This window comes from Protopterus annectens, chromosome 1.part0 (assembly GCF_019279795.1).
Source record: "Protopterus annectens isolate FY-2018-M chromosome 1.part0, PAN1.0, whole genome shotgun sequence".
Taxonomy (NCBI): Eukaryota; Metazoa; Chordata; order Ceratodontiformes; family Protopteridae; genus Protopterus; species Protopterus annectens.
The window spans coordinates 661,089,493-661,115,347 of NC_056725.1; the positions used below are offsets into that span (position 1 = coordinate 661,089,493).

At 37.0% G+C, this 25,855-nt stretch overlaps 1 protein-coding gene across 6 annotated transcripts in view; it reads left to right on the plus strand.

Annotated features, from left to right (window-relative positions):
* Positions 1-7,923, plus strand: part of SYTL3 (synaptotagmin like 3) — a 1,329,495-nt gene extending 1,321,572 nt beyond the window's left edge. For all 6 annotated transcript variants that reach the window (XM_044061986.1, XM_044061992.1, XM_044062018.1 and 3 more), the window contains one exon: positions 7,376-7,923. In XM_044061986.1, coding sequence (XP_043917921.1) covers positions 7,376-7,512 — 137 coding nt within the window. In that variant the 3' untranslated portion in view covers positions 7,513-7,923. The remainder of the gene's footprint in view (positions 1-7,375) is intronic.
* The last annotated feature ends 17,932 nt before the right edge of the window (positions 7,924-25,855 follow it).

Here is a 25,855-nt window from a genome sequence, read left to right on the forward strand (position 1 = left end):
CAGCACAGGTTATAGCTGCATTGTCCAAGGCCAAGAATACAGCTTCCATGGGACCTGATAATATCCCTAGTTGTGTTGTACATGAACTGCAAAGTGAACTGGCACCACATCTGTGTGCACTTGCAAATGTAAAAAAAGCAGTCAAAAATCACACAAATACTGGAAGATGAACTGTTTATAAAACACGGCAAAGCTTTCAGGTCAAAAACCCTTCTTCAGTGCATACATTTCAATGTTAAAAAACACAATGAATATATAGTATGGGTCTATGTCACATGACTTGCAGCCAAACAGTCATATGACCATTACATTCAAAATTTATAAAAACTTTTAAAAAACACATTTCATTTTAATTTACTTTGCTGTAAAAATTTTAACACCGGTTTCAATGTTACAACATCATTAATTCCTGGAGTTTTATCTGCCTGTAGTCTAGTTATCCACTCATACTCCTTTAATTCTAACCTATTATTTATATCTCCACCTCTCTCTGTTTTTTCAACTACATGTACAACTCGAAACATAAATCTGTGTTCTGCCCCATGCTCTGCTATATGCTTATATAGGGAATTTGTACTTACTGCCCTATTAATCTCAGACTTGTGTTCAATTATTCGGTTCTTCAATTTTCTAATAGTTTTACCTATATAGAATGAAGAACACTTGGAGCACGTGGCCATATATACTACTGCAGTAGTATTACAGGTTGCTTTAGTATTGAAATGGTAGAGTCTCTTTGTTAAAGGATGTTTGAAAACATGCTTTTTTGCTTTTTTTACATTTGCAAGTGTTCCGTTTTGTTACTGGAGATACACCTGAGGTCTACAGCAGCCAATATTTTCGTTGGAAATGGAGCCAGCAACTTTGAATTTTTCAGTGGAAAGTCTAGTTGCAACTGGGACAAATCCGTTACTGAACCTTGTACTAACGAACTGTGATAACCAAGGGGGAAGTAACTTATGTAACACAACACTTTCCATTGAATTTACAAACAAACTACAACTTTTGGAGAAGAAATTAACTTCTTTTAAAAAACTACAATGGCAACGTTTTAGTTTCTGCGCCTATCTTGAGAAAGGAATAGTACCCAGAGGTCTCATTATAACAAAGATGCCTTCATATGGGAACGTATTCCCTGATTTACTCAAGCGATGGCAGCAATTGAACCTACAACTAAGCCTAGACTATATGGTCCTAATGAACGATCACTTCTTACCAATAGAAATGGAACTTAAGACTGAGATTCACAATCTAGACAAACAGATACATGAATCTAAAAGTTTTTCGAATAACATCACTAGTTATGAACAGTTACTTAATAGAATCAACTCCTTTGATAAAAAACTAGAGGAGTCCAAAAAGAAGAAATTATTATGTGACGTAAACGACTTTGCTTTGGGCCATATCTTTTCATGGCCGAAGATCACAGATAAGATCAAAGGGGCGTCTAACTATCAATATAGTAGTAAAAATAAATCGTTAGATACGTTGGACATTTTTGAACAAGCACCATCTGTTTCGATGAATGCTGAGGTAATGGTCGCAATTGACCAATCGGAAGACTCACTGGCGGCGACACCCACAGACGTACTTGACGTCGATATGAATACGTCCAAACCAGAGACGTACGCTGGAGTTAGCAAGGAGAAGGGCCAACAACAACGAGGAAAACTGCAGCAAACAACACTTAAACGTTTCCAATTAATACAAGCAGAGGTGGTACCAGAACGAACCTTTTCAAGGAATAGAACAACTTCCACGAGTGTACGAACACCTATCAAAAGGAAAAGTAACAGCCCTTTAGGACACAGCAAGCATGTCCGACAACAAGACAAGGTACTTTGAATTTATCTAGTTTTACCTTAACAGAAGCGCATTACTCGTTACTGCAAAAAGGTTTAAACTTCATACCGATGACGCCGGATGATGTAGTCAACATAATAACGGACTTAAAATTATTTATTAGAACAGTAACCTTAAAAATGTTATTTGGTAATAAGAGTGTCGCTGACTCAGCATGTAAAAGAAGAAGTACGTTTGTACCTAGCAGTGTACCTGTGTTGCTGGCATTTCAAAATTTATGCGAGCAAGAAATTAGAGAGGTTTATAGTAGTAACTTTAAGTGTAATGATACAGTAGCCAACAGGAGTTTTAATTTGACCAAAGAAGAGCATGAAGCTATGCAAATACTGATCAAACATGATGACCTTGTAATTAAACCAGCGGATAAGGGTAATGTGACGGTTATAATGAATAAAGAAAAATATTTAAACTCAATGGGCAATTTATTAAATGATGTGATAGCTTTTAGAACTATTAGTCAGGAAGATGTTAGAAAATGCATTAGTACCATTAATATGGTTATTTATGATTTACAACTACAAGAAGATATAGATTTAGATTTATTTAATTTTCTGACAGTACCATGCCCTATTATACCTATGTTGTATGGAGTCCCAAAAATACACAAATCTATAATGGATCCACCAATGAGACCTATAGTCTCAGGTGCAGGTTGGGTCACCGAACCTATTTCCATTTACCTTCAGCAACAACTTTATCCATATATGAAAACTTGTAGCACAGTATTAAAGGATACAACTGATTTTTTGATGAAGTTAAGACAATGGCAACAAATAGCTGAAACAGATAAAATGACCTATGAAGATGTAATACTAGTAACCCTAGATATTACTTCCCTTTTTACAGTAATACCAAATGATTTTGGCATCGACTCTATACGGGAATTTTAATAGAACAAACACCACACACAGCACGTAAGATAGAAACAATTTGTACGTTACTAGAATTGGTGCTAACTAATAATGTATTCATATTTAATCAACAACTGTATTTACAAATATCGGGTGTGGCTATGGGTACTTCCATAGCGAATACCTATGCAAACCTGGTATTATATGTATGGGAACAAAAGTTTATACTGAATAAGGATAATAACTTTATAACTAACATAACATTTTATCAAAGATTTGTTGACGATTGTTTTTTATTATGGAAAGGTACTGAGAAGCAACTGAGTTCTTTCCTGGAATATTTAAATGAAAGCACGAATTTTTTAAAATTTAAGATGCAGTCTGCTAGAGACAAAATAGTATTTCTGGATGTGATGTTAGAAAAAACATTAAATTCTTTTGAAACAAGTATACACCATAAAGAAGTACACTCAGGACGGTATCTGAATTCTACCAGTATGCATGCCCCTCATATATTTAGGAGTATAGTAGGATGCAACTGAGCAGAGTTAGTAAATTAAATACTAATGAAATAATGTTTAAAATACAACTTGAAAATACAATACAAGAATTGCATTCTAGTGGTTATAGCAATAGATTGGTCTTAGAACATAAAAGAAAGACCATAGCCCAGAGACCCACTATGTTAAAACCTATATATACAGGAGGCATCACAAGTAATGAAGTGAGAGAATGTGGCAATAAGGTGAGATTTGTTACTTCTTTTAATTCTAATACGTATTTAATACAAAGAATAATAGAAAAGAACTGGCTTATACTTATGGCATGTGATGAAGTAAGAAAGATATTAGATGTGAAACCATATTTCTGCTTCAGAAACATGAGAACAATTAAACAGCGGTTATGCTATAAAGAATTTAATAGACTCATACCCAATAATGTAACCAAATTAGGGACGTTTAAATGTTATAATTGTACATGTTGTGGAGATATTTATGATGGAACTAGCCATCTTTTCAAACATCCTTTAACAAAGAGACTCTACCATTTCAATACTAAAGCAACCTGTAATACTACTGCAGTAGTATATATGGCCACGTGCTCCAAGTGTTCTTCATTCTATATAGGTAAAACTATTAGAAAATTGAAGAACCGAATAATTGAACACAAGTCTGAGATTAATAGGGCAGTAAGTACAAATTCCCTATATAAGCATATAGCAGAGCATGGGGCAGAACACAGATTTATGTTTCGAGTTGTACATGTAGTTGAAAAAACAGAGAGAGGTGGAGATATAAATAATAGGTTAGAATTAAAGGAGTATGAGTGGATAACTAGACTACAGGCAGATAAAACTCCAGGAATTAATGATGTTGTAACATTGAAACCGGTGTTAAAATTTTTACAGCAAAGTAAATTAAAATGAAATGTGTTTTTTAAAAGTTTTTATAAATTTTGAATGTAATGGTCATATGACTGTTTGGCTGCAAGTCATGTGACATAGACCCATACTATATATTCATTGTGTTTTTTAACATTGAAATGTATGCACTGAAGAAGGGTTTTTGACCACATCTGTGTGCCCTGTTCAGTCACAGCCTCACCTTAGACTTTGTCCCTACCGAATGGTGCACTTCTACTGTCATCCCTCTCCATAAAGGGGGAGCGACTACAGTCCCTGAGAACTATCGCCCCATTAGCCTGATGAGTCTGATATGTAAATCTATGGAACACATCATCATGGACCTGATTAAGAAAGATATAGGAAATCTCCAAACTCTAGACACCACGCAGTTTGGCTTTGTGAAATGGAGATCATGCCTGCTCAACCTGGTTGACTTCTTTGAGTCAGTCACCAGGGCTGTGGATGAAGGTAAGACAGTGCATGCAGCCTACCTCAATCTGGCCAAGGCCTATGATACCATTCCTCACACGGGAATTATTGATAAACTCACCAAACTAGGCATCAACCCCTATGTCACTAGGTGGGTTGCAAAGTGGCTCACAGAACACACAGTGTGAAAGTAGTGGACTCCAAGTCTGACCGCCGACCAGTCAAAAGTGGAGTCCCACATCAGTCCTGGGTCCTTTCCTGTTCGGCATCTACTTCTCAGAAATCCAGGCCAACACAAAGGGACTCTGACTGACCATGTTCACAGACAGCTGCAAGCTGGGAGCCATTATTAACTCCCCAAGTGATGCAGACATCCTACAGAAAGGCCTCACTGAGACCAATGACTGGTGTCAAAACCATGGCCTTAAGCTTAACACCAAAAAAATGCATCGTCATCTCCTTTGGTAAAAACTCAGTTCCCACTAATTACCACATCGATGGGAACCCACTGAATACTGAAGGCGTTATGAGAGATCTGGGGACACAGGTTGACAGCCACCTCTCCTTCGACCACCACATTGCCACTGTGGTCAGAAAGTCCTATGTGGCACATCTCATTACCAAGGGTTTTGCATCCAGGAAGAAAGAGATCATCATCTCTCTCTCTACTCTTCCCTCATTAGACCAATCATTGAGTACATGCCCCATTTGGCATGTACCTCACTAAACACCTGCAACAGCTGGAAAGGCCACAAAAGTAACTCACAAAGAGGATCCTAGGCCTTAAACACATTCCCTACATGGACAGGCTCAAAAAACTCCAGCTTTTCTCTGTCTCATATAGTCTATTAAGAGGCGATCTCTGCTTGACTTACAAAGCCATGTCTGACTCAACTCTGTTAGAAGTGATACATCTAAAGAAATCCCTCCGCACCACATGCTCCACAGACCTCAGCCTCATTACCACAATCAAAAGAGCATGCTGGAGGGACAGGTTCCTCACCCAGAGACTGCCCATGCTCTGGAATAGACTGTCCATACATGTCAAACAGAGCACCTCACTGGTCCTCTTCAAGAGAGATCTTTGTTGAGTGGATGGGCAATAGAATGTTCACCATGGGGATCACTCCAGTTGCTGTACTTGATAGAGGCACTGGGAACTAATGTTGGGTGGCTCAATACCAGGGCACTTCTATGGGCTAGGCTTGTAAAGGCTCCAGGGCCATTAGCCTAGTACACACCCATGAACCTATGAACCTATAAGAAGGAATGTAGTCTGATATATAGAGGTGAGAGGGATGGTGAGTTACTGCCAGAAAACTAAAGGAAGGCATAAAGATGAGTAAAACTGAGGGAAGACCCGGGTGTAAAATAGTGGCTTCTGACTTTTTAAGAATTTTGAATAATTTTTTTTTACCTTCAGTGTTCAAGCTGTATAGCCTGTCTGCTCTGCCAGAAGTCTCTAATGCACCAGCAGCAGACATATAGATACTCTTTATACTCTGTTAGGTACTGCTGGGAAAAACAGCTGCCTCAGTATTAAGGGAATGCACGTACCTTTATTCCAGACATATCTTTTACCAAGGGACAGACGCAGCACTGGATTCAAAAGTTTGGGAGAAACTTACAATCCTAAATGCTTATGATATAAAAGCTACTTACACAGATTCACACTTTAGTTTACCAGCATATGAAGATGTAAAATAGTCAGATCCCTAGAATCAAAACAGACAAATTAAAAAAAAAGTCCAATGAACCTGCTGCATTCAGAGAATCAGAGGACTTGACTTATGATTTCTTAGTGTAGTTTTTGTTATGAGAGAAGCGTGCATATAGTTTGTTGTGAAATATCAAGATCTTGCAAGTGGGGGGGAGCATATTTTGGCTTGCAACTGGGGGGGGCATATTTTGGCTTGCTTTGTTTTCATACAAATACACATTCACATGCACATGCTTCTTTTGATGCAGTATATATGTACGCACGTGCGGTGATTAGGGAAGGTCTGTTCTCATGCAGTTTTAAATGGCATCGTTGAGAAATGTAAAAAATATTTTTTCTAGTATTCCAGGTGTGTGTGTGTGTGTGTGTGTGTGTGTGTGTGTGTGTGTGTGTGTGTGTGTGTGTGTGTGCGTGCGTGCGTGCGTGCGCGTGCGCGCGCGCGTGTGTTCGTGTGTGTGCGTGCGTGTGTGCGTGCGTGTGTGTGTGTGTGTGTGTGTGTGTGTGTGTGTGTGTGTGTGTGTGTGTGTGTGTGTGTGTGTGTGCGTGTGTGTGTGCGTGCGTGCGTGCGTGTGTGCGTGCGTGTGTGTGTGTGTGTGTGTGTGTCTGTGTGTGTGTGCAGTTCATCTAGTTTATCAATTTGGGAGGGTCTGTTCTCCCTGGGGATTAAATGGCATGTGGGGGAAACATCAAAAAACATGTTTCTACTGTTCTAGTTTATGTAATATCCTAAACGAATATGAATATTTTTGAAATGAATATATTCATGATAGTTCTTTTCTTGTCTGTGCATAGTCATCCTATAATTAATGTAGCTACAATTTTGGTTACAAAATATAATTAAAATTGACATTTAAAAATAAAATTCACTGATGCAGATCTCATCAGACTATTATACTGTGATTTTTATAATTAATACATATTTTGAGATTTCCCCCCAAAAAAGACTTCAGAAATTGTGTCTACCCAAACTGATCCAATCACATACTATAGAGCTATAGACATATAACTTAAGATAGACAGTACAATTTGATGATGATACCACAGAAATTTTAATAAATTAATATAGGAATCTTTTAATACAAATCTCTTTCTTTGTCTTTCTTGCAGGTAAAATGCCACTGGATGTCAGCAGTACAGAAACATCTTATTCAACTTTTGTCTGGAATCAGTTACTGGACCAGACTAATACATGGATAGACTTCAGTGTTATACTTCTTCCAAATATGGATCCTTCAAATGTCTAAGTTTAGGACTGCTTCAGTCCCACATAGGTAGAATGTTCTCATTGTGTGCGAAATACATGAAGAAAGCTGTGAGCATCACAGAGAATGCTTGTTCCCCACATGTCCCGTACATCAGTCCTTCATGTCATGGGGAGTCCCTTGGCAGAAGAGTTGCAGGGAGAATCATGAAAAAGCACTGGTTCGCTTATGAGAAGGCCTTTTCCATCTAAAAGCAGTGAAGCTTTCTCCATTAACTAACTGTATTTCCTGAGGAATATTCAGCACTTAAACCAATGGTGCATTTAATATCATTACTTTGTTTCTCACACTGAATCTCTTGTGGCACAACTTCCAGGCAATAGCTATAATTCTGAATTCCATTATGTAACAATTTCACTGATTAAAGGCCACTGTATGGTCATTATATCCATACTATTTTTGCTTTACATAAATAATCATAGAAAGAAAAGGATTTGATAGTTAGTAGAAATATTGTTAACACATTTGCTTTTGATTAAAATGCAGTAAAATATAGGAAATTGGTTTTGTGCAGGTAAAATCTGGTCTCATCTCAGGTCGCAGTCTGTAAAAATGAATGGATGGGAGAGCATAACCAGGATTTTTGATGTTGTACACCAACATCCACAATGTAGCCCCCAACTCCCTCTGAGTGTATTTTTCTGGACAGATCTTTTTAATAATGAAAAAAAAAACTCCTGAAATGACAGGCTTAAGGAAAAAAAAATATATATATATATTTATCCAAACACACATTCTGGGGAAAAACAGTTTAACAAAATATTTATCCATATGTTGGGATTGGTATGCCAGGTCATTTTTCAAAATAAATAAATAAATATATGCATTTTTAAAATAAATTGCATAATGTGCCTGGTATATGCTTGCCTAAAAACTTGAATTTATTTTGTATAGTACTAAAGTAGGAGGGATAAACATTTTAGGACATTTTACCATTTTTGCCTCACTGAGCCCCCTTGCATGGAAACTTTAGAACTCATAATGTATGCATATTAAAAAGAATGACTGGAATTTAGAAAGGCTTACCATGAAGGAGAAAAGTTAACATGGCTGCCGCCCCCACCACCTTTTGTGGTAAGCCTTTCTGATTCTCAGAGTCAGTGCTCTTTTTGTAAGCAAAAAGATGGTGGTACGCATATGTTGCATCATTTGGGTCAACTCCCTGCCCTGCCCAGTCGCACCCTCTGCACCACCCTGTCCCGATCCCCCCAAATACTTCTTTTTTTTGCAAATCCTCTTTCGTGAAAAAATAAAATCTTCTCTGTTAATAATGCAACAACTGAAGTCACTTCTCACAGCAAATTATTAAGCATGATAGTGAACAGTAATCTTAAATTTTACCTGCAGTCCTGCATTATCCTTGTGCTGATGGGTCCACCTGTCCCAAGGGGTTAAAATTTGAAACTGACAAATCGTCAAGTGTACGTGTACTGTGTTGCAAAAATCCCACAGCTGTATATTTTTAGAAATAACCAAAATGTGGGCCTGGCCTGATGGTGAAAGGCCTAGCAAGTTTCTAGACTAAAGGTCAAGGCTTGCAGGCAACAGATATCCATAGCAGGCGTCAAGGTGACTGGCAAACAGGTTATGCTCACTGGGGAAATATGAATTAATGCAAAGTCCCATCACCTCTGTGAGCAACTTTACTTATAAGCCCTTTGCTTGATGATTGGGAGAGTAAGATGAGTGCATTCTTTGACAAAGTGAACCCTCTTCTGTCACTGGAAAGTGGAGTAGAGTTCTCTCCGCAATTTCTCAAGTGTAGGTGTGAAAGGTGATAGATGGTATGCCTTGTGGTGAAGCCTGTGACCTGGATGGGGTAACTGTATAAAAGCCTTGTATCAAATTTTCCATGGGTTGTTGAATATTATTAGATCTTTCCAGACTTGCAAGATCATTAACCTTCTCTTGTACATCTACCATAATTATGGTTATCTCTGAACCCAGGAAAGATTCCTTAGTGGTCACTGGTTGCAAACCATTGCCTGGTTTCTCTTATTAATGTGGAAATTTATGTATATGTTAAAGTCCTAGCACAGCAGATTAAATCTCTTTTGTCAAAATGTATCTTTCCCACACAGGCTGGGTTTGTACTAATTTGAAAAATTGAAGATATCTTAAGGATAGCACTCCTTTACGTCAAGACTGCAAGGGATAGTTGAGCCTGCTCTGGTGGTTCTAGTTGACTTTGAGAAGGTTTTCAACTTGGTTAGAGATAGTTCTTTGAAGATAGCCTCCTAATCTGTGATTATCTTGCAAAGAAGCCCCCCTCTTCAAGTGTATCTTTAAGTAATGGTTTATTGTCTAGTCCCTTTAGTTTGTACAAGGGCACTTGCTAGGGGTGTCAATTTTCTCATTCTTTTTTCTTCTGACTGTATAACCCCTAAATAGGTTCCTTTAGCACGGAACAGACCAGCAAATACTTAACAGTAAAAATAGCAAAAAGAGCTTAGTAAACAGTGAAAACAGCAAAAAGAGCTTAGTAAACAGCAAAAACGGCAATAAATTTTAATTTAACAGGCACAGTAAGGCTGACAATTGCAGTACAGCACTGTAGATGAACCTGAAATGCCTTTAGCGGGCAACTGGAGAATGAATGAATGAATGAATGAATGAATGAATGAATGAATGAATGAATGCATGAACTCTCCACTAGCCGCTTCACATTTTAATCTTTTAGATTCATAGTACTGTGCTGATTTTATTCATCTCTAATATGCATCAGGATGGCTAGAATTGCAGCAGAGCTGCTTTCATACCATTTTTTTTCTTATTCTTCTTATTGTATGTATGCAGATATATGTGATATATTATTCTGAAAATGCTAACTAAATACAAATTCTCTAGTGCATGTGCATAACTAGACTGCAGGGAAATCAAATGCCATTCAGTAGCACTAAGATTAGCAGAACGTAAAAAGAAGTAAATGACACACAAGGCGCCATTAAATCCCACCCACAAACAGCCTGAATAGGGAGTTCTGTTCTGGTTTTGACGCAGAGCTCACAGACCTGCACTTCACATATCACGTTTCAGAGATCTATAAACAATCCTCCTTCACAGATTGGTATATGCTAAGTAAAGTGCAGTTTTAAGAAAATGTTTTTAATACATAAAAAACACATACATTCATATATCTAGGCATAAACACAGACAACCAGATGTAATAAATGTAGGTTTGGCTGTTTAATAACTTGCCGACTACATCAGTCAAGGGAAATTTTATATTATGATACCTATATCTTAAGCATAAAACTTCAGACAGTCTCAATTGCATCAGAAAACACAATTTCACTAGCACTTTACTAGCAGTATTTTTATTCAAAAAGCGATCTGGTACCTCCGCAATTCGCCTTCATGGATCACAGTGCATTCAAAGTTTAAACAAGTATATATACACTCCAAATCACACAGCTGTCATTAATCATCCAATTAATGATATGTTAAACATTTAAAGCGACAAAATTTATATAATTTAATAAATGAATATCAATATGAAATATCATAGATACATACATTAATTAATCATAACAATAAACACAAAAATAAATATAGGATGTTAAATAATAAATGTTAAATACCCAATTCCTGATTCAGACCAAAGGGCTTTAAAGTCTTAAACTTTAAAATCATTCTAGTTTCTAATTCAAGCAGCTTAGCCACATAATCACCCCCTCTATACAAGAAAGGTTTACCAAGTACACTAAATTTTAGACTACTAGAAGAATCACCATGTATGTCATGAAAATGTTTGGCAACATGACTAGCTTTATTATAATTTCTAATGTCTTTCAATGATTTTAAAGTTTAAGACTTTAAAGCCCTTTGGTCTGAATCAGGAATTGGGTATTTAGCATTTATTATTTAACATCCTATATTTATTTTTGTGTTTATTGTTATGATTAATTAATGTATGTATCTATGAAATTTCATATTGATATTCATTTATTAAATTATATAAATTTTGTCACTTTAAATGTTTAACATATCATTAATTGGTTGATTAATGACAGCTGTGTGATTTGGAGTGTATATATACTTGTTTAAACTTTGAATGCACTGCGATCCATGAAGGCGAATTGCAGAGGTACCAGATCGCTTTTTGAATAAAAATACTGCTGGTAAAGTACTAGTGAAATTGTGTTTTCTGAGTTTTCTTGCTGCTGCTGGTGTTTTGGGAATCTCATTTGCATGTCCTAGGGTTTCTTCTTTGGTTAATTTTAAAACAAAACTTCATTAGGGTTTAATTATACCTTTTGAAGTACCACCAAGTTTACAGAAACTGCTTATTGCACTATTAAATCACTTTACTGTTGAGTGATTAACTGCAACATGCAACTTAATGTAAGGATAAGGAGTGTTACTTATGCATCGATAATATGAACTGTATATCCATCCTTTAAGTTCCTAAATGTGCTGCATTGTACTACTAGGTGAAAGCAAATAAGGAACACATTTTAATGATTATCACATTATGTAGGATCTCTGTTTCACAACTTTCTGTAGTTAATTACATGTAAGATTACTACCAAAGAGCTCATGCCTTGCATTGAAACTAAGGGCAATCATTTCTATATTTTTAGGAACATGAGAATGCAAGAACATACATTAAACATTTACAGACAACACTGCACAGATAATAAACTGTAGCTCAGAAAATACTCCGTTTACAATGGAAAATGCTGATTAAAACTGTTAACAACTGTCAACTGGCATGATGTGGACTAAAGTCACTAAATAATGACACGCATTTGAGTTTCAGACTTCAAATAATCCTTTAGAAAATGTATGTTAACTTAAAATGAATGCTGTACCAATTACCCGCCAAAACTTACCTCAAGAAACACTGCTCATCTACTGTCTGAACATATTGCTGGACACAGACCATCATAATCTAGATGACTACAAAAACAATTGTCAAAATGTATTTTTAGCCAGGGCAAAAAAATTATTTTTTAACACTCTAATCGCTGAAGCTCTAACTCGCTCGTTAATGACACAATGCCATTGCTGATCGGTTACCGAGAGAAACGCAGCATACGCTGGTGGTGTGAGATTACATCATCAATATGAAAATACAAAAAAAAACACAAGCGGACCACAGACCATATGGTTGAGAGGTAGGAGTCATGGGAATGGAGCCGGCACACTGTACTGGCATGTACCATCACAAAAAAGCCCTGCTCAGAGTCCCCTACTGCTGAGGTTTTCTGCTAGCAAAGATCTCAGCATGGAGGGCAGTCTCACAAGCAGAGGTACATGATAATGTGGGAAAGTGGCTAATGTTAATTAGCCCTGTGCTTTCCCCAGAAATGCCAGCAGCTCCTGATTTACCCTGCTGTGCCGCAAGAACTTCAGTCTTAGAGGAAAACGTGAATGCCATCAAAAATTTAGTTCATCCTATGGAGTGTGTGTGTGTGCGTGTGTGTGTGTGTGTGTGTGTGTGTGTGTGTGTGTGTGTGTGTGTGTGTGTGTGTGTGTGTATGCGTGTGCATGCCTAGGTGGTCACACTGACAGGTATGGAATTGAGAGTCTGAATATGGGTGTTGTGTCTGTTTGCTGAGGAGTAAGTGTGACTGAATGAGTTGAATGTTTCCTTAACGGTGTGGAGGCTTGTTTGTTGACGGATTAATGTGTGCATGTATGTATGTGAGTGGAGGAGGTCCTGTTGCCAATTCGATGCATGGGTCTTTATTGAGGACACTACTAATGTCAGGTCTCACAGCACTGGTGTTGGCTAGTGTGTGATTCACATTCATGCTAAGCAACCAGTAATTGGGTCTTTTTCATTGTAGCCATAGAAATCACATTTTCTCACTGTGATGCTTATTTACCTACCTGTGAGAGCCAGCTACTGCCAGCAATCGGCCAGCTTCTGAATTCTATTGGGTCTTTCTATACAGCTTCAGTTTACATGCCTGCAGTATGTGTAAAGTCAATACAATGAAGATGCTGTGGTATAAAAGCAACACGAAAAGAACAAAAAAGTGCAAATAATGCATCTTATATTTTATTCAAATGGAATATTAATTCTTATGCATTAATATGATGACTGTTTTGTTAAGACTGTACTACTGAATTATATGAGTATTTGATCATGAGAGATAGAGAGAGAGAATGATTGTGCACACACACGTGTGTGTGTAACAGGTTTACAGGTAGGGTGTATACATACTTGATGTTTTAGGTTCTAAAACTGATTTAAAAAACTAGGTTATTAACCTTAAGATAAAATAATGAATAATATCTGGTTATTGCGTCTTCTAACAGTGAGAGCCCTTCATGATGCTGCATTCAAAAAATAAACTTAAGAGAATATTAGGGTTACTTAGAAACCTCAAAAAGGGTTGCTTTTCACAGATATGATGACTAGAAACAGTGAATGATATGTGTTTATTCCCTGGGATTCAGAAACAGACTGGATCATGAGTTCTTCCAACCTTTCCATTCTTCATGTAATGGAGCTAGTCATGCAGATAAACTAAAAGGTGTTACACTTAAATGCAATAACTTTTAGTTTAAGTGAATATTTAGCCACATATACAGAATATTCTGTGAAGGACAAACATTTAAAAGCACTCCCAATACCATTACGCTTCATCTGCGTTAATGTGTACCCAAATTAAAAAGTGGCACCACTCAGGAAAGCTCTCTGCATTTTCTATATTTTTATTTATTTATTTTACATTTGTTGACCGGGCTAGTCTAACTGGATATATGTCCATTTTCAGTAGAGGCCCGGGGAGAAAAGCTACAAGCATGAACAGTGACAAAGTTTACAATATATAAAAAGACACGTATATATATAGTTTGTTTCCCCTGAAAGAAACAGAGTAATTTGTAGCTAGTTAAACAATCATTCAGACAAATATTTCTCAGGAATATTGTATATCTATCAATACAGAAAACACAGACACACACTCACAAGGGCACATGTTCTCATACATGTACACATGCACAAACACATGCGTACATATGCGCACCCAGAAGAACGCTTACCACTTTACATTTTACATTGCATTCACTGATAATCATCACTTTCACTAGACAGTGTGATTATCTTCTTGTCAACTTGTACTCTAATCATTGCCGCTTCACAAAATTATTTATGCTTTGGTATACTTTTATTCTAAATGGTTACACTGCCCTTTTCTATGCAGAAGAAGGATGCTAATCTTCACTATTACACAGATTGAATTATTTTAATCACATTTTCAGAGAGGGTACATTTTGTGCAGAAATTTCCCCACTACATGCTATAAAAAGGCTTCTTTCTCTTTTAATAACTGCATGTTATTACTTTGCTTGTGGCTTATGCTAACTGTATTACATACATACTGGAACAGTGCAGCTTCAGCTATAAGGTTTTCTGTGTCTGTGGTTAGGATACAGGTACCCCCACAGCTGTAAAAATCCCTTTTCTCAATGCAGCAACACTTTTACATTAAACTTACTACTACAGTATGAGTACCACATCAATTAATTTTAAACATATGTCTGGGTATCCCACCACCATGTATTTCTGAAATGAACCCAACAATGGGAGCTTCTTCTTCTATTTCTATCCAGCTAATGAAAACAAATCTCATTACTCGGTTCTGTGTAGCAGTGCACCTTTTGGCACCCACCAGCATCCAGTACCTGTGATAATGAGCATGCTTTGATTCACAGACCACAGCTGTCTCATGTCAACTGCATGTTTACCTGTGATAACGAGCATGCTTCGATTCACAGACCACAGCTGTCTCATGTCAGCTGCATGTTCAGTATCTACCCATATCTGTTATGGTAAGTAATGTGTAGAGCTAAGCCTTTCAAATACATGGAGTGGCCTTGTGCTTATCCAATACAAAAGAAAAGCTGCTGGTTTTGTCTGTCATGACATGGATCTTCACCTGACATTTTTAGTTGTCACTGTATGAGCAGTTTCTTATTTATTTATTTCCATTTTTTGACCAGGATGGTCCAGCTATAAAGTTGAGGGAATTGGACTATAATATATGATGTAGAGACACTAATCATTTTATTTATTTATTTGACATTTGTTTACTGGGAAAGTCCAAGTGGGCCAGGATGAATCCATTTTCACTGAAGGCCTGGGGAGAAAAGCTCTATTATTGTTGTAAAAAATATAGAGTGGTCTAAGTTGGTTTTAAAAAAAACATAATATATATTCTATATACATATACACCTATCATAGGATAACATTACATAGCATATAGTGATTGCCTTTTGAAAAGACAAGAGAGGAAAAGGGGAAAAAAGGAGTAGAGGTAAGCAGTTGAAAGTATAGTGAAGAAGAGAATATAATTATCCGGGGGTTGAGCAGGAGCAGATTGAAGATTTGGAAAGATATTCTTTAAGTGATAGTTTAAAGGATGGGTGTTTTTGTTTTGCTCTGATAATTAAGGGGAGGGTATTCCAGACTTTAGCTATAGATAAAGAGTACAGATGTTGCCTGTTAATTTGCTAGGTCGATGCTCAGTGAGAAGTTGCTTATTTTCTGACCTGAGAGATCTCTTTGGTATGTAGCTTGGGAATATTGTAATAAGAGCTGGTCAGGCCATCCGTCTGCGAATGTTTTTATGTGCCATTTTAAGTTGGTTAAGGTAAGGTATTGTGGGCATTCAAGCCATTTCAGACAAGTAAAGCCATCATAACAACAAAAAGTACAGTGACAATTGATGGTGTCACAGCTGATTTAGATAAAGGTCACTCAGTAATCAAAATTGTGGCACAACATAATAATATATATATATAAACAATGTTAACACAATAACACATACATAATATACAGACTGATGAAACTCTGTTAATCAGCTCATATAACATATGTATGAACTGTGGTATTTTATGAAGAGGAAATAATGACTGTGTTTAAAAAAAAACAGATGAAAACAAGAATGAAATACAAAATAAAAAACTGTCAAATATGACTAACAGAAGCATCAGGCCTTTCTTGTCACCTATTAGCTTTTGTGGGTGGAATCAGGAGATGGAGGAAAGGATTCGCTCAATTTTTGGATGTTCACCTGTCCAAGAACACTGGGAAGAAGATACATAACCACAGGGTACATCATCAAGAGTTCATACAATCTAACTGTCCTTCAAAGTCACTATGACGTACATGTTGGACCTCACCCAATCTTTGGTCACTGCAATAATTCTTTGTTTCCTGTAACAGGTTGATCACTGCAGCTGCATTTGCAGTCACTAAGTATGTAAGATATATAGTAGAAAGTCTCCTAATTGGCCCTAGTGTTAAAAGCAAAGCATGGGTTGAAGGTGGAACTTGATTGCTCATCCCAGGCTTTGCCTAGGAAGGTGCGGCCAGTTTTTGTAAAATTCTCAAAACACAGTAATTTCAAGACTATGACTGCACTACCCTTGAAATTCCAGTCATGCTTTTACAGGAAAAATCTCACTCAAGGTGTCTGTGTCTATACACATTTCTCTCAAGGATGTCTTTCCTGAAGTTGTTGCTGCATGTCCAGAAGGACCAGTAGAGGATTTCCCATGCAAAGTACCTGTCACCAGGCTCTTCTAGTTCTCCAGCCATGCTGCCACTTGCAATACATTTGGTGAATCCCTCTTCAGTGTGGTGAACTTTGACTTTGACCTTGCAGTAGCAGGACAAGGTGTTAATTTCTCTAGTGCTGATGGCAGTTTGCTTCTTAAATTGCACTACATGTATGGAAACACACCCTATAATCAGCAGTAACAGCTGTCCCTCAGTCTGTAATCACCCCTTCTAAGAACTTCTGGTGGCAGGGAGCATCAACTTCATGGCAGGCACTGTCAGAATGGACATTTTGCCCCTGACTTTCTGAATCCTTTCTTTAATTTGGAAAAGGCATCAGAACATGTATGTTGGTTAAAGGCATTTTAACAGAATGCTTTTTTATTAAGTTGGGCTTCCTGAGAATGATTTTGTTTAATGGAACTTTGCTTACATTTTATGCAGTGATACTTTGGGGTTCAGTCTTGATTTTTTGTAGTCTTAGTCTTGTTGATTATTGTGTCTTGTTTTTTAAATGTTCATTTTTTTTTTCATAATGAATTAACCTGTGCCTGGTTCATGTCTGTATTTGTTTTTATTGTAGCTGCATACTGCAAATGGGGGGGTTATATGTGCTTGTTCTTTTACCACAGTTTACAGACCACATGGTTAGTATATACAAGTAAGAAAGTTGATGTTTGTCTTTTTGGCTTTTCCCAGGGGTTGCCACAGTGGTACTCCAGTCTGCTAATGACTGGCAGTAGATTTTTATGGTGCCAAGTTGCCAGCCCAATACCCAACCTTCAGCGAAGGCATGCCCATTCATGCATGTCTTTTGGAGGCCGCTCGACCACGGGGAGGACATGCAGACTCCACACAGAAGGCACTCCAGCCGAGAATCGAACAGGAGAACCTCTTGCTGTGAGGCAACAACGCTACCGCTGTACCAAGTAAGAAAGTTGATATGAAGACAAAATCCTATACATGGGAGGATCCAGATGACGTTGACCCTGAAAAAATAAATGCAAAAACTGGTCATTGCTCATACATTCTATGCTTTGAAGTCATCTGTATTGACTGTTTTTGTACTGTTATCTAAATCTAAGTGATGTGAATCCCAAAGAAATTACCCTTTTGAGCCTTTTGTATACTAAAACTGAGGAATCTGAAGTTTTCTTGTCAGATACAGACGGAATGAAATGTGTGGTATGGTGACTCATTGGTAAAAGCATTTGCCTCACAGCTCTGTCGTTCCATGTTCAGTCATGATCTTGAGTTACTGTGAATGCAGAGTTTGTGGCTGTGTGGGATTTCTCTGAAGACAGCAGTTGTTTCTCACCTCTCAGCAGCATGCCAGTTGATTAGATACTGCCAGTTTCAAATGTATACTGTATTTACCTTTGTGGCCAAGATCTAGGCTGAAAAGGCTCTGAGAAGAGCTAGTTCCCTTTCCCTTTTAAACATTAAATTAAAACAGAAATTACAATTTTAATCCTTTTCATCTACTGAATCATTATCTAAGGATCTCTACTTTGGGAATGCCCTCTGAATTATGACGATTCACCATGGCTGGCCTGATCACCTCTGCTCTTCTTCTAAGAAATTCCTTACAGCATATTTGTGGAAGAAAGGTAAAAAAAAAGACTAGAGTGACTTCTCCCATGGGACAGTTGTAATAGATTCCATTCATGTAACCCAAATCAGCTCAGCTCTGCTATCCCTAAAATAGGAAGCCATTATACAGCAGAGAAGGATTTCCGGAATCATTTGGTGAACCTTTCAAACAGCAGATTATTTTGCCATCTATGCTGTTCAACAGAAATCCAAAATATAGCATTTGGCTTTCCATTTTCCTGACAAAGAATCTCATACTCAGATTCAACAAAAATATGTCCACTGTTCTTTTCATCCTCTCCCCAGTGCACTTGTCCCTATATTTATGGTGGCCTAATGGTTAAGGTGTTTGCCTTACAAACACAAGGTGCAGGGTTTGAGTCTCACAAGAGATAATTGGCTAGGCTTAAAATGGCTTGCAACGGCAATTAGCCTAGTACTAATCTATGAACCTATGAATCTATGAACATATGGTTAAGTACTTATCTTGTCTGTCTAAATCCATGGGGAGTAAAGCTGCCAAAAAGCAAGCCATTATCATAGCCAAGGTAAGTTTTAATGTAATCATTTGTAACTTTGATGCCATTAAAACTTCCAATAGGCCAGGATGTGTGGGGATCTGCACTTCTGCTATGACTTGCCAGCATTTATCCACACTCAGCAAAGTAATGATGGAGAAATTCTGCAGTGCCCCCTTTACACGTGAGGTGTGATATCCCCTAAAGAATTCCATTAGAATGATAAAACCCTATCTATGAGGGCAGGGTCTGTCCTGCTGCTTAAGTGTTATGGAAATCATAGGGTTTTGCAAAAGGTGACCAAAAATTCACCTGTATAGCAGTTTTTTTTTTGCACCAGGCTATCCCTTCCAGTATCAAATAAACCAAGTGAATCATCCATTACAGTGTTTTTGGTTACCTTATACCAGAATTAGACTCTGATGAAGTCTTGGTTATAGACTGACAAAAGTGCTTAATCTTGTTGGCTCATTACTAATAAATGTTTAAACTTTTCATTGGCTTGCTGGTGTCTTCAGTACCTTCAGTTTTTGGATTATTTGTTGTTCCTAGTTTGTGTTATGCATTTCGAGTTGTTCTAATCTTATGATAAACTGAAGAATGAATTAAAAACCTATATGCATAAATTACTTTGTAGCCTTTGTAGCTTACTTGCCAGTTCTAAAAGTGCTACATATTAACAACACTCAAAAAACAAGTTATGCCCTTCGTCATCTGTTCTAATTCAAGTCAACATTATGTAATTACATTTTTCTCATCACTGCTATGACTTGTAAAACCTGCTGTGTTTATTTACATTTGTCAAGTTTAAATTTCCTTTCTGTTTATGGATAATACCTGAAATGCTGTTATCATATATCTCCATCAAGTTGAATTTTCTCACTAATATGTCTTGTAAATGCTTTGTTTTCTTTTGCTATTTTGTAAAAACTACTAAAGTAATCTGAATTATGTCTTGAAGCTTTTCTCCTTGGGCATCTGCTGAAAAGGAGCATTTCTTCTTGCTCAGTTGACTATCCTAGTAAACAAAAGCTATCAATAAATCAACAAATAAATATCTGTTATAGCTGTTCATGAAGTAATGTTGTGTTATGCTTTTTTTCATCAAAAATGTTTTTATTATTTTTTTAACGAAAACAATGAACAAAATAATTATTTCCATTTATAACTATAATGAACTATATACACAGTCCATAACAAACTTTATATACATATATAAACAACAAGCATATTGTTTAATCAATATTTCTCAAGTAAAGATTACAACTTCTACCAAGCAATTAAATTATGTATTGCATTTTTTGTTTTCATTTTTATGGTAGAGATTTATTTTTCATATATATGTTTGGCTAAATAAATAAATTTATTATTAAAAGAGAGAGGAGATTCAGATTTCTGGTTCTTTGTTACAGTTTTTCTTGCTACTGCTAGAACTGACCACAACATATGCATTTAAGTTTTGTGTACACTTTCCGGAACCGGTACATTGAACAAGATAAGAGAGTTAGACATGTTACATTTATCATTCCATAAGGCTTTACAGAAATTTCTAAATTCATTCCAAAATATGTATAGCCTTTCATAAGTGACAATCATATGTAACCAATTAGCATCTGCTTATTTACATCTCCAGCATTTTACATTATTCTTTCTATACATTTTTGCAATTTTTTGTGGGGTCAAAAAACACCTATGTAGGAACTTCCATGTATAGATTCTCCAATGGGGAGAGGCTGTTGTTCATCCTGCTGACTTTAAGTACAGTTTTTTTCTTGTTAATGGAAAATTCTTCTCCATTTATTTTAGTGGAATAATTCCAAAAAGAGGTGTCAGTAAAGCTAAAGTCAGATCTAATAGTTTTATATATCATGGAAAAAGGATATACCTCTTAGGGAGCCATTGATAACATTATACATTATGTCTAGTAGCTTAGGTGAGTTTTCCTTATGTTTTTCTAATGATAATATAATTTTATTATGTAAATATTCCTTACAGGATTGGATATCTAACCAATTGCTATTTTGTAAGCTATATCTAGCAATTAGGAAGTCAGCTGAGTATATTTTGTTCATAGATAGGAATTGGTTTCAGAACAAGTTATTTTCTTTAAAAACTAACATTTTGAGATTAAACATTCGCTAGAGAATGCAATTGGAAAGATAGTCATTATTAGATTTTTAATTAGGTGATTGAAATATATAAGTCATTTAAAATTTAGTAATATCGGATTAATGAGGGAGCAGGGTTTTATATTTTGTTTATTGTCTTGCATATAGATTTTATTGCCCATATAAAATATTTCTATTCATTTGAGTAAGTGGTTCAAGTAATGCTCTGTTATTTTTTAATAAACTACTCTTGTGTATTGTTTTCCAATATGATGTGTATGAAGTATTAAACAACAACAATATTACATTGACAATGGCAATTTTAATATATAGTCAATGTTAGGGAACCCAATACCTTCCTCTTTCCAACTTGCTGTGTCTTTGTAAAGATATTCTTGATTTTTTAGGATACCAGAGGAATATCAGTATGCTATCATTAATTTTTTAAATATTTTTTTAAGTGGGAAGTAATTAATGACTGGCATATAAAAACAATTTTTGGAAGCAATATCATTTTGATTAATATTAGTCTATCTTCAAAGGTAAAAAAAAATAGTTTAGTCCAATTATCTATTAAGTTAGTAATTGAATTTATTAGGTTTTTGTAATTAATTGAGATAGTTTCTTTGAGTAAAGTTCAAAAGGAGGACAAGGTGCCAATAAACAACATAAAACCAAGAAATAGGCACCTGGATAGCCGTTTAATGATTTGATGTTAACATATTTTTTACCTTTTATCTTTTTATCATTTTTTATTTTTATTATGTACTTATAAACTTTTAAAACCAAAGAGGATGAGTTTTCCATTAAGGGTAGTGGTACACTAATTCATGGATATATTTATACATTCATTTTTTACACAGGTGTCTTAAATTAGAATTTAGAGTTAGGGAACTATTAAATTATTGGTTTTAATAATCTAGATCAAATGTACATGAATTGTATGTGTTTTAAAGTATTTTTAGTTTATTTTTACATTTTAACATGTACATTTGTAAGTTATATATATTTGTATTAAGTGGTTTTGGGGTAGCACTTCAAACTAACTGTTTTATAATTCATGTTTAATTAATTGGCTGGAATTAATTATTGAGGGTGGGCTTTGTTATATAATGTTGAGTTTCGAAGCTTGGTATTATTCTGACGAAGTTACAGATGAAAACATACTGTATATTGGTATTTCAGTGTTAAAGAGTTACCAAGTGTTTGCTGTGTCAAATAAAATTCTGTTCAGGTAAACAGCTATACAGGTGGTTATTTCTTGGGTTTATAGTTTCTTTGATATTAGATTTGATATGTAAATCTAAATATTTGACATACAAAGAGTGGGATTCAAGTCTATGCATTAGGAACAAAACATATTCTTACACATAGGTGATTTCTCAACCTTACCACAGAAGTGCTTGTTGAACATGCTCATTAATTTGATATATATATATATATATATATATATATATATATATATATATATATATATATAGAAACACACACACACACACACACACACACACACACATATATATATATATATATATATATATATATATATATATATATATATATATATATATGTATACACACACACACACACACACACACACACACACGACAGAATGAGGGGTTAAACAGGTATATGTGTGACCTGACAAGGTCCTGGTTTATACATTCATGAGTGTATGAGTATCACAGAGGTCTGCAGGTCACCCAAAGCCACAGAAGACAATTATAATTCCAGAAAGGTAATATTCAGTATACCCTTTGTCACACATATAATTCATATTAACTCCACTGCTATACCTATTTATTGTTATTCATAATTATGTTAGAATTTTTTTGTATTTGTTTTTTAAAATTGAGTGGACAAGGATTAATAAAATTGGGAGCATGCTAGATTAGTACCCAGGCTCCCCTGTATTGTAGGCCTACAGTTACACCTGCTACCACAGAAAAAGTTAAGAAACAGGTATATATTTTCATAGTAATTATGCTTGTGTGTTAACTGCTGTGCAACACTGCTTAGCATGTTTGCAAGTTGGCAAACCATAGAGGATATGATGTATATATTTTGAAATTATCTACTGTTTCTTTCCAATCTGCAGGTCTTGTAGATCTGCAGGTGTTGGAGAAGAATGATGCCACAATACAGAGATAAGATGATCAGCTTTAACAATTGGCTTAAACTCTGGTGTCATTCAAAGGGGATCCAATGTCTGTCTGCCTGGGATGACATGCTGGACAAGCCACGCTGCTTCGCAAGGGACGGCTTGCACTTGTCACCCCTGGGATTCCGGATTTTGGCAAAGGCTCTTGCCACCCCCATAGTGCCTTTTTTAGGCAAGGCTCAAATTCTAAACCTACCACCCTAGAACAAAACAAAGAAAAAAACTAAGGGTAATGCTGCTCAATGCCAGAAGTCTCAACCTCAAGATGCATGCACTCGAGGCCCTTCTCAGTATGGAGAACATCGATGTCTGTGCTGTGACAGAAACCTGGTTCAAGGCTCCTGAGAGCACCCCAGCACTATCAGGTTTTACCTCATATCATGCGTTCCGGCCCCAAAACCCGGACAATACCAAGAAAGGAGGAGGGGTATCCATATTCATCAAGGACACCCACACCTCAAGATTGGTGGCATCGCACGATGCATCGGAAACCATCCAGGTGCAATTAACCATAGGCAAGACTGCTCTGCAATTTGTAGCATGTTACAGGCCACCCTCGCAAACTCAGGAACCTCATATGGCCTTCATGAAAACACTGGAGGGAATAAATGTATCTCCGAACACCATCATACTAGGTGACTTCAACTACCCTAATATAGACTGGGAACACTACTCAAGCCCAAACACTCTAGCCCAAAAGTTCCTGGAATTCATAAACTCAAATGCCATGGAACAACTAGTCACCATCCCCACAAGAGGAGAGAACATACTTGATCTCATCATCACGAACATGGGAGCACGATGTTCAATGCCAGAAGTATACCCCTCACTGGTGAGATCTGATCACAAACTAATCTCGCTGGAGGTCCTCATCCCGCCCCCACCCGAAATGAAAAAGACCACAGTAAAGAACTTCTCGAAAGCCAACTTCACACTTCTAAAGACTAGTGTGGTCTCTTTTAAGGCCCCTGAGCCGGTGGTAAACATTACTCAAACCGCTGAATCACTTACAAATGCCTTCTACCAGCACCTGCAGGGCTGCATGGATCAGGCAATCCCAAGCAAAACAAAGACTCTTTGTACCAAAGGCAAGCGTCCAGTCTGGTGGACCCCAGCCATAAACAAACTCTACAACAAAAGGAGAAAGCTACTACAAGATAGAGCAAAATCCTTAAAAGGTAAGACACCGCTGATCACTATAAGTAAAAAGCTAAGAGCTCTCATAACATCATCCAAAGCTAATTTTGAGAAAAACATAGCTAAGGACTCTAAAGACAACCATAAGGCATTCTCCAGCTATGTCAGAAACTTAGGAGGAAACTCCCAGATATGCTCAGAATTAGTTCAAAATGATGTGAAGATAACTGATCCTAAAGACATTGCCAACATACTGGCTGACAGGTTCAGTGCAAACTTCTCCCCCCCCTCCCCCCCTAAAGGAGAGATATCTATACCAAATGATTGTAGCCCCCCAAACATCTCTAACGCCCAGGTGAGAACTGCTCTCTCCAAGGCAAAGAACACAGCATCCATGGGACCTGATGGTGTCCCCGGCTGTGTGCTCCATGAACTCAATGAGGAATTAAACCCACAGTTAGGACAGCTGTTTAATCTTAGTCTCACCTCCGGATACGTACCCAGGAGTGCCGCTGCGACTGTGGTCCCACTCCACAAAGGCGGTGCCTCCACCGACCCTGGAAATTACCGTCCCATTAGCTTGACAAGCCTTATCTGCAAAGCCATGGAGAGGATCATAATGGATCTCATAAATAAAGACATAGGGAATTTGCAGACTTTAGATCCAACCCAGTTTGGCTTTGTCAAAGGCCGATCATGCCTTTTAAACTTGGTTGACTTTTTCGAAACAGTCACCAAGGCCATTGACGAGGGAAAGGCAGTCCATACAGCCTACCTAGACCTGGCGAAGGCTTTCGATACAATACCTCACTTGGGTATCATTGAAAAACTCATCAACTTAAATGTAAACCCATACATTACAAGATGGGTTGCAAACTGGCTGAGTGACAGAACCCACAGGGTCAGAGTTGCTGGTGCAATGTCAGACTCAAAGCCTGTCACAAGTGGTGTCCCACAGGGCTCAGTCCTGGGCCCACTCTTGTTTGGCATCTACTTTTCTGAAGTACAAGCAAACACAGGAGGGTTATGGCTGACAAAGTTTGCAGATGACTGCAAACTGGGCCGTAGTTGAAAACACATCCAACACAGATATCCTTCAGAAGGGTCTCACAGAAACGGATAACTGGTGCCAGAGCCATGGCCTTAAGTTAAATGCCAAGAAATGCATAGTCATACCCTTCGGGAAAAATAAGGTTACCCCTAGCTACCATATAGGTGGCAATCCCCTGAACACAGAAGAAGTTATTAGGGACCTGGGAACCCAGGTTGACAGTAGCCTTTCATTCG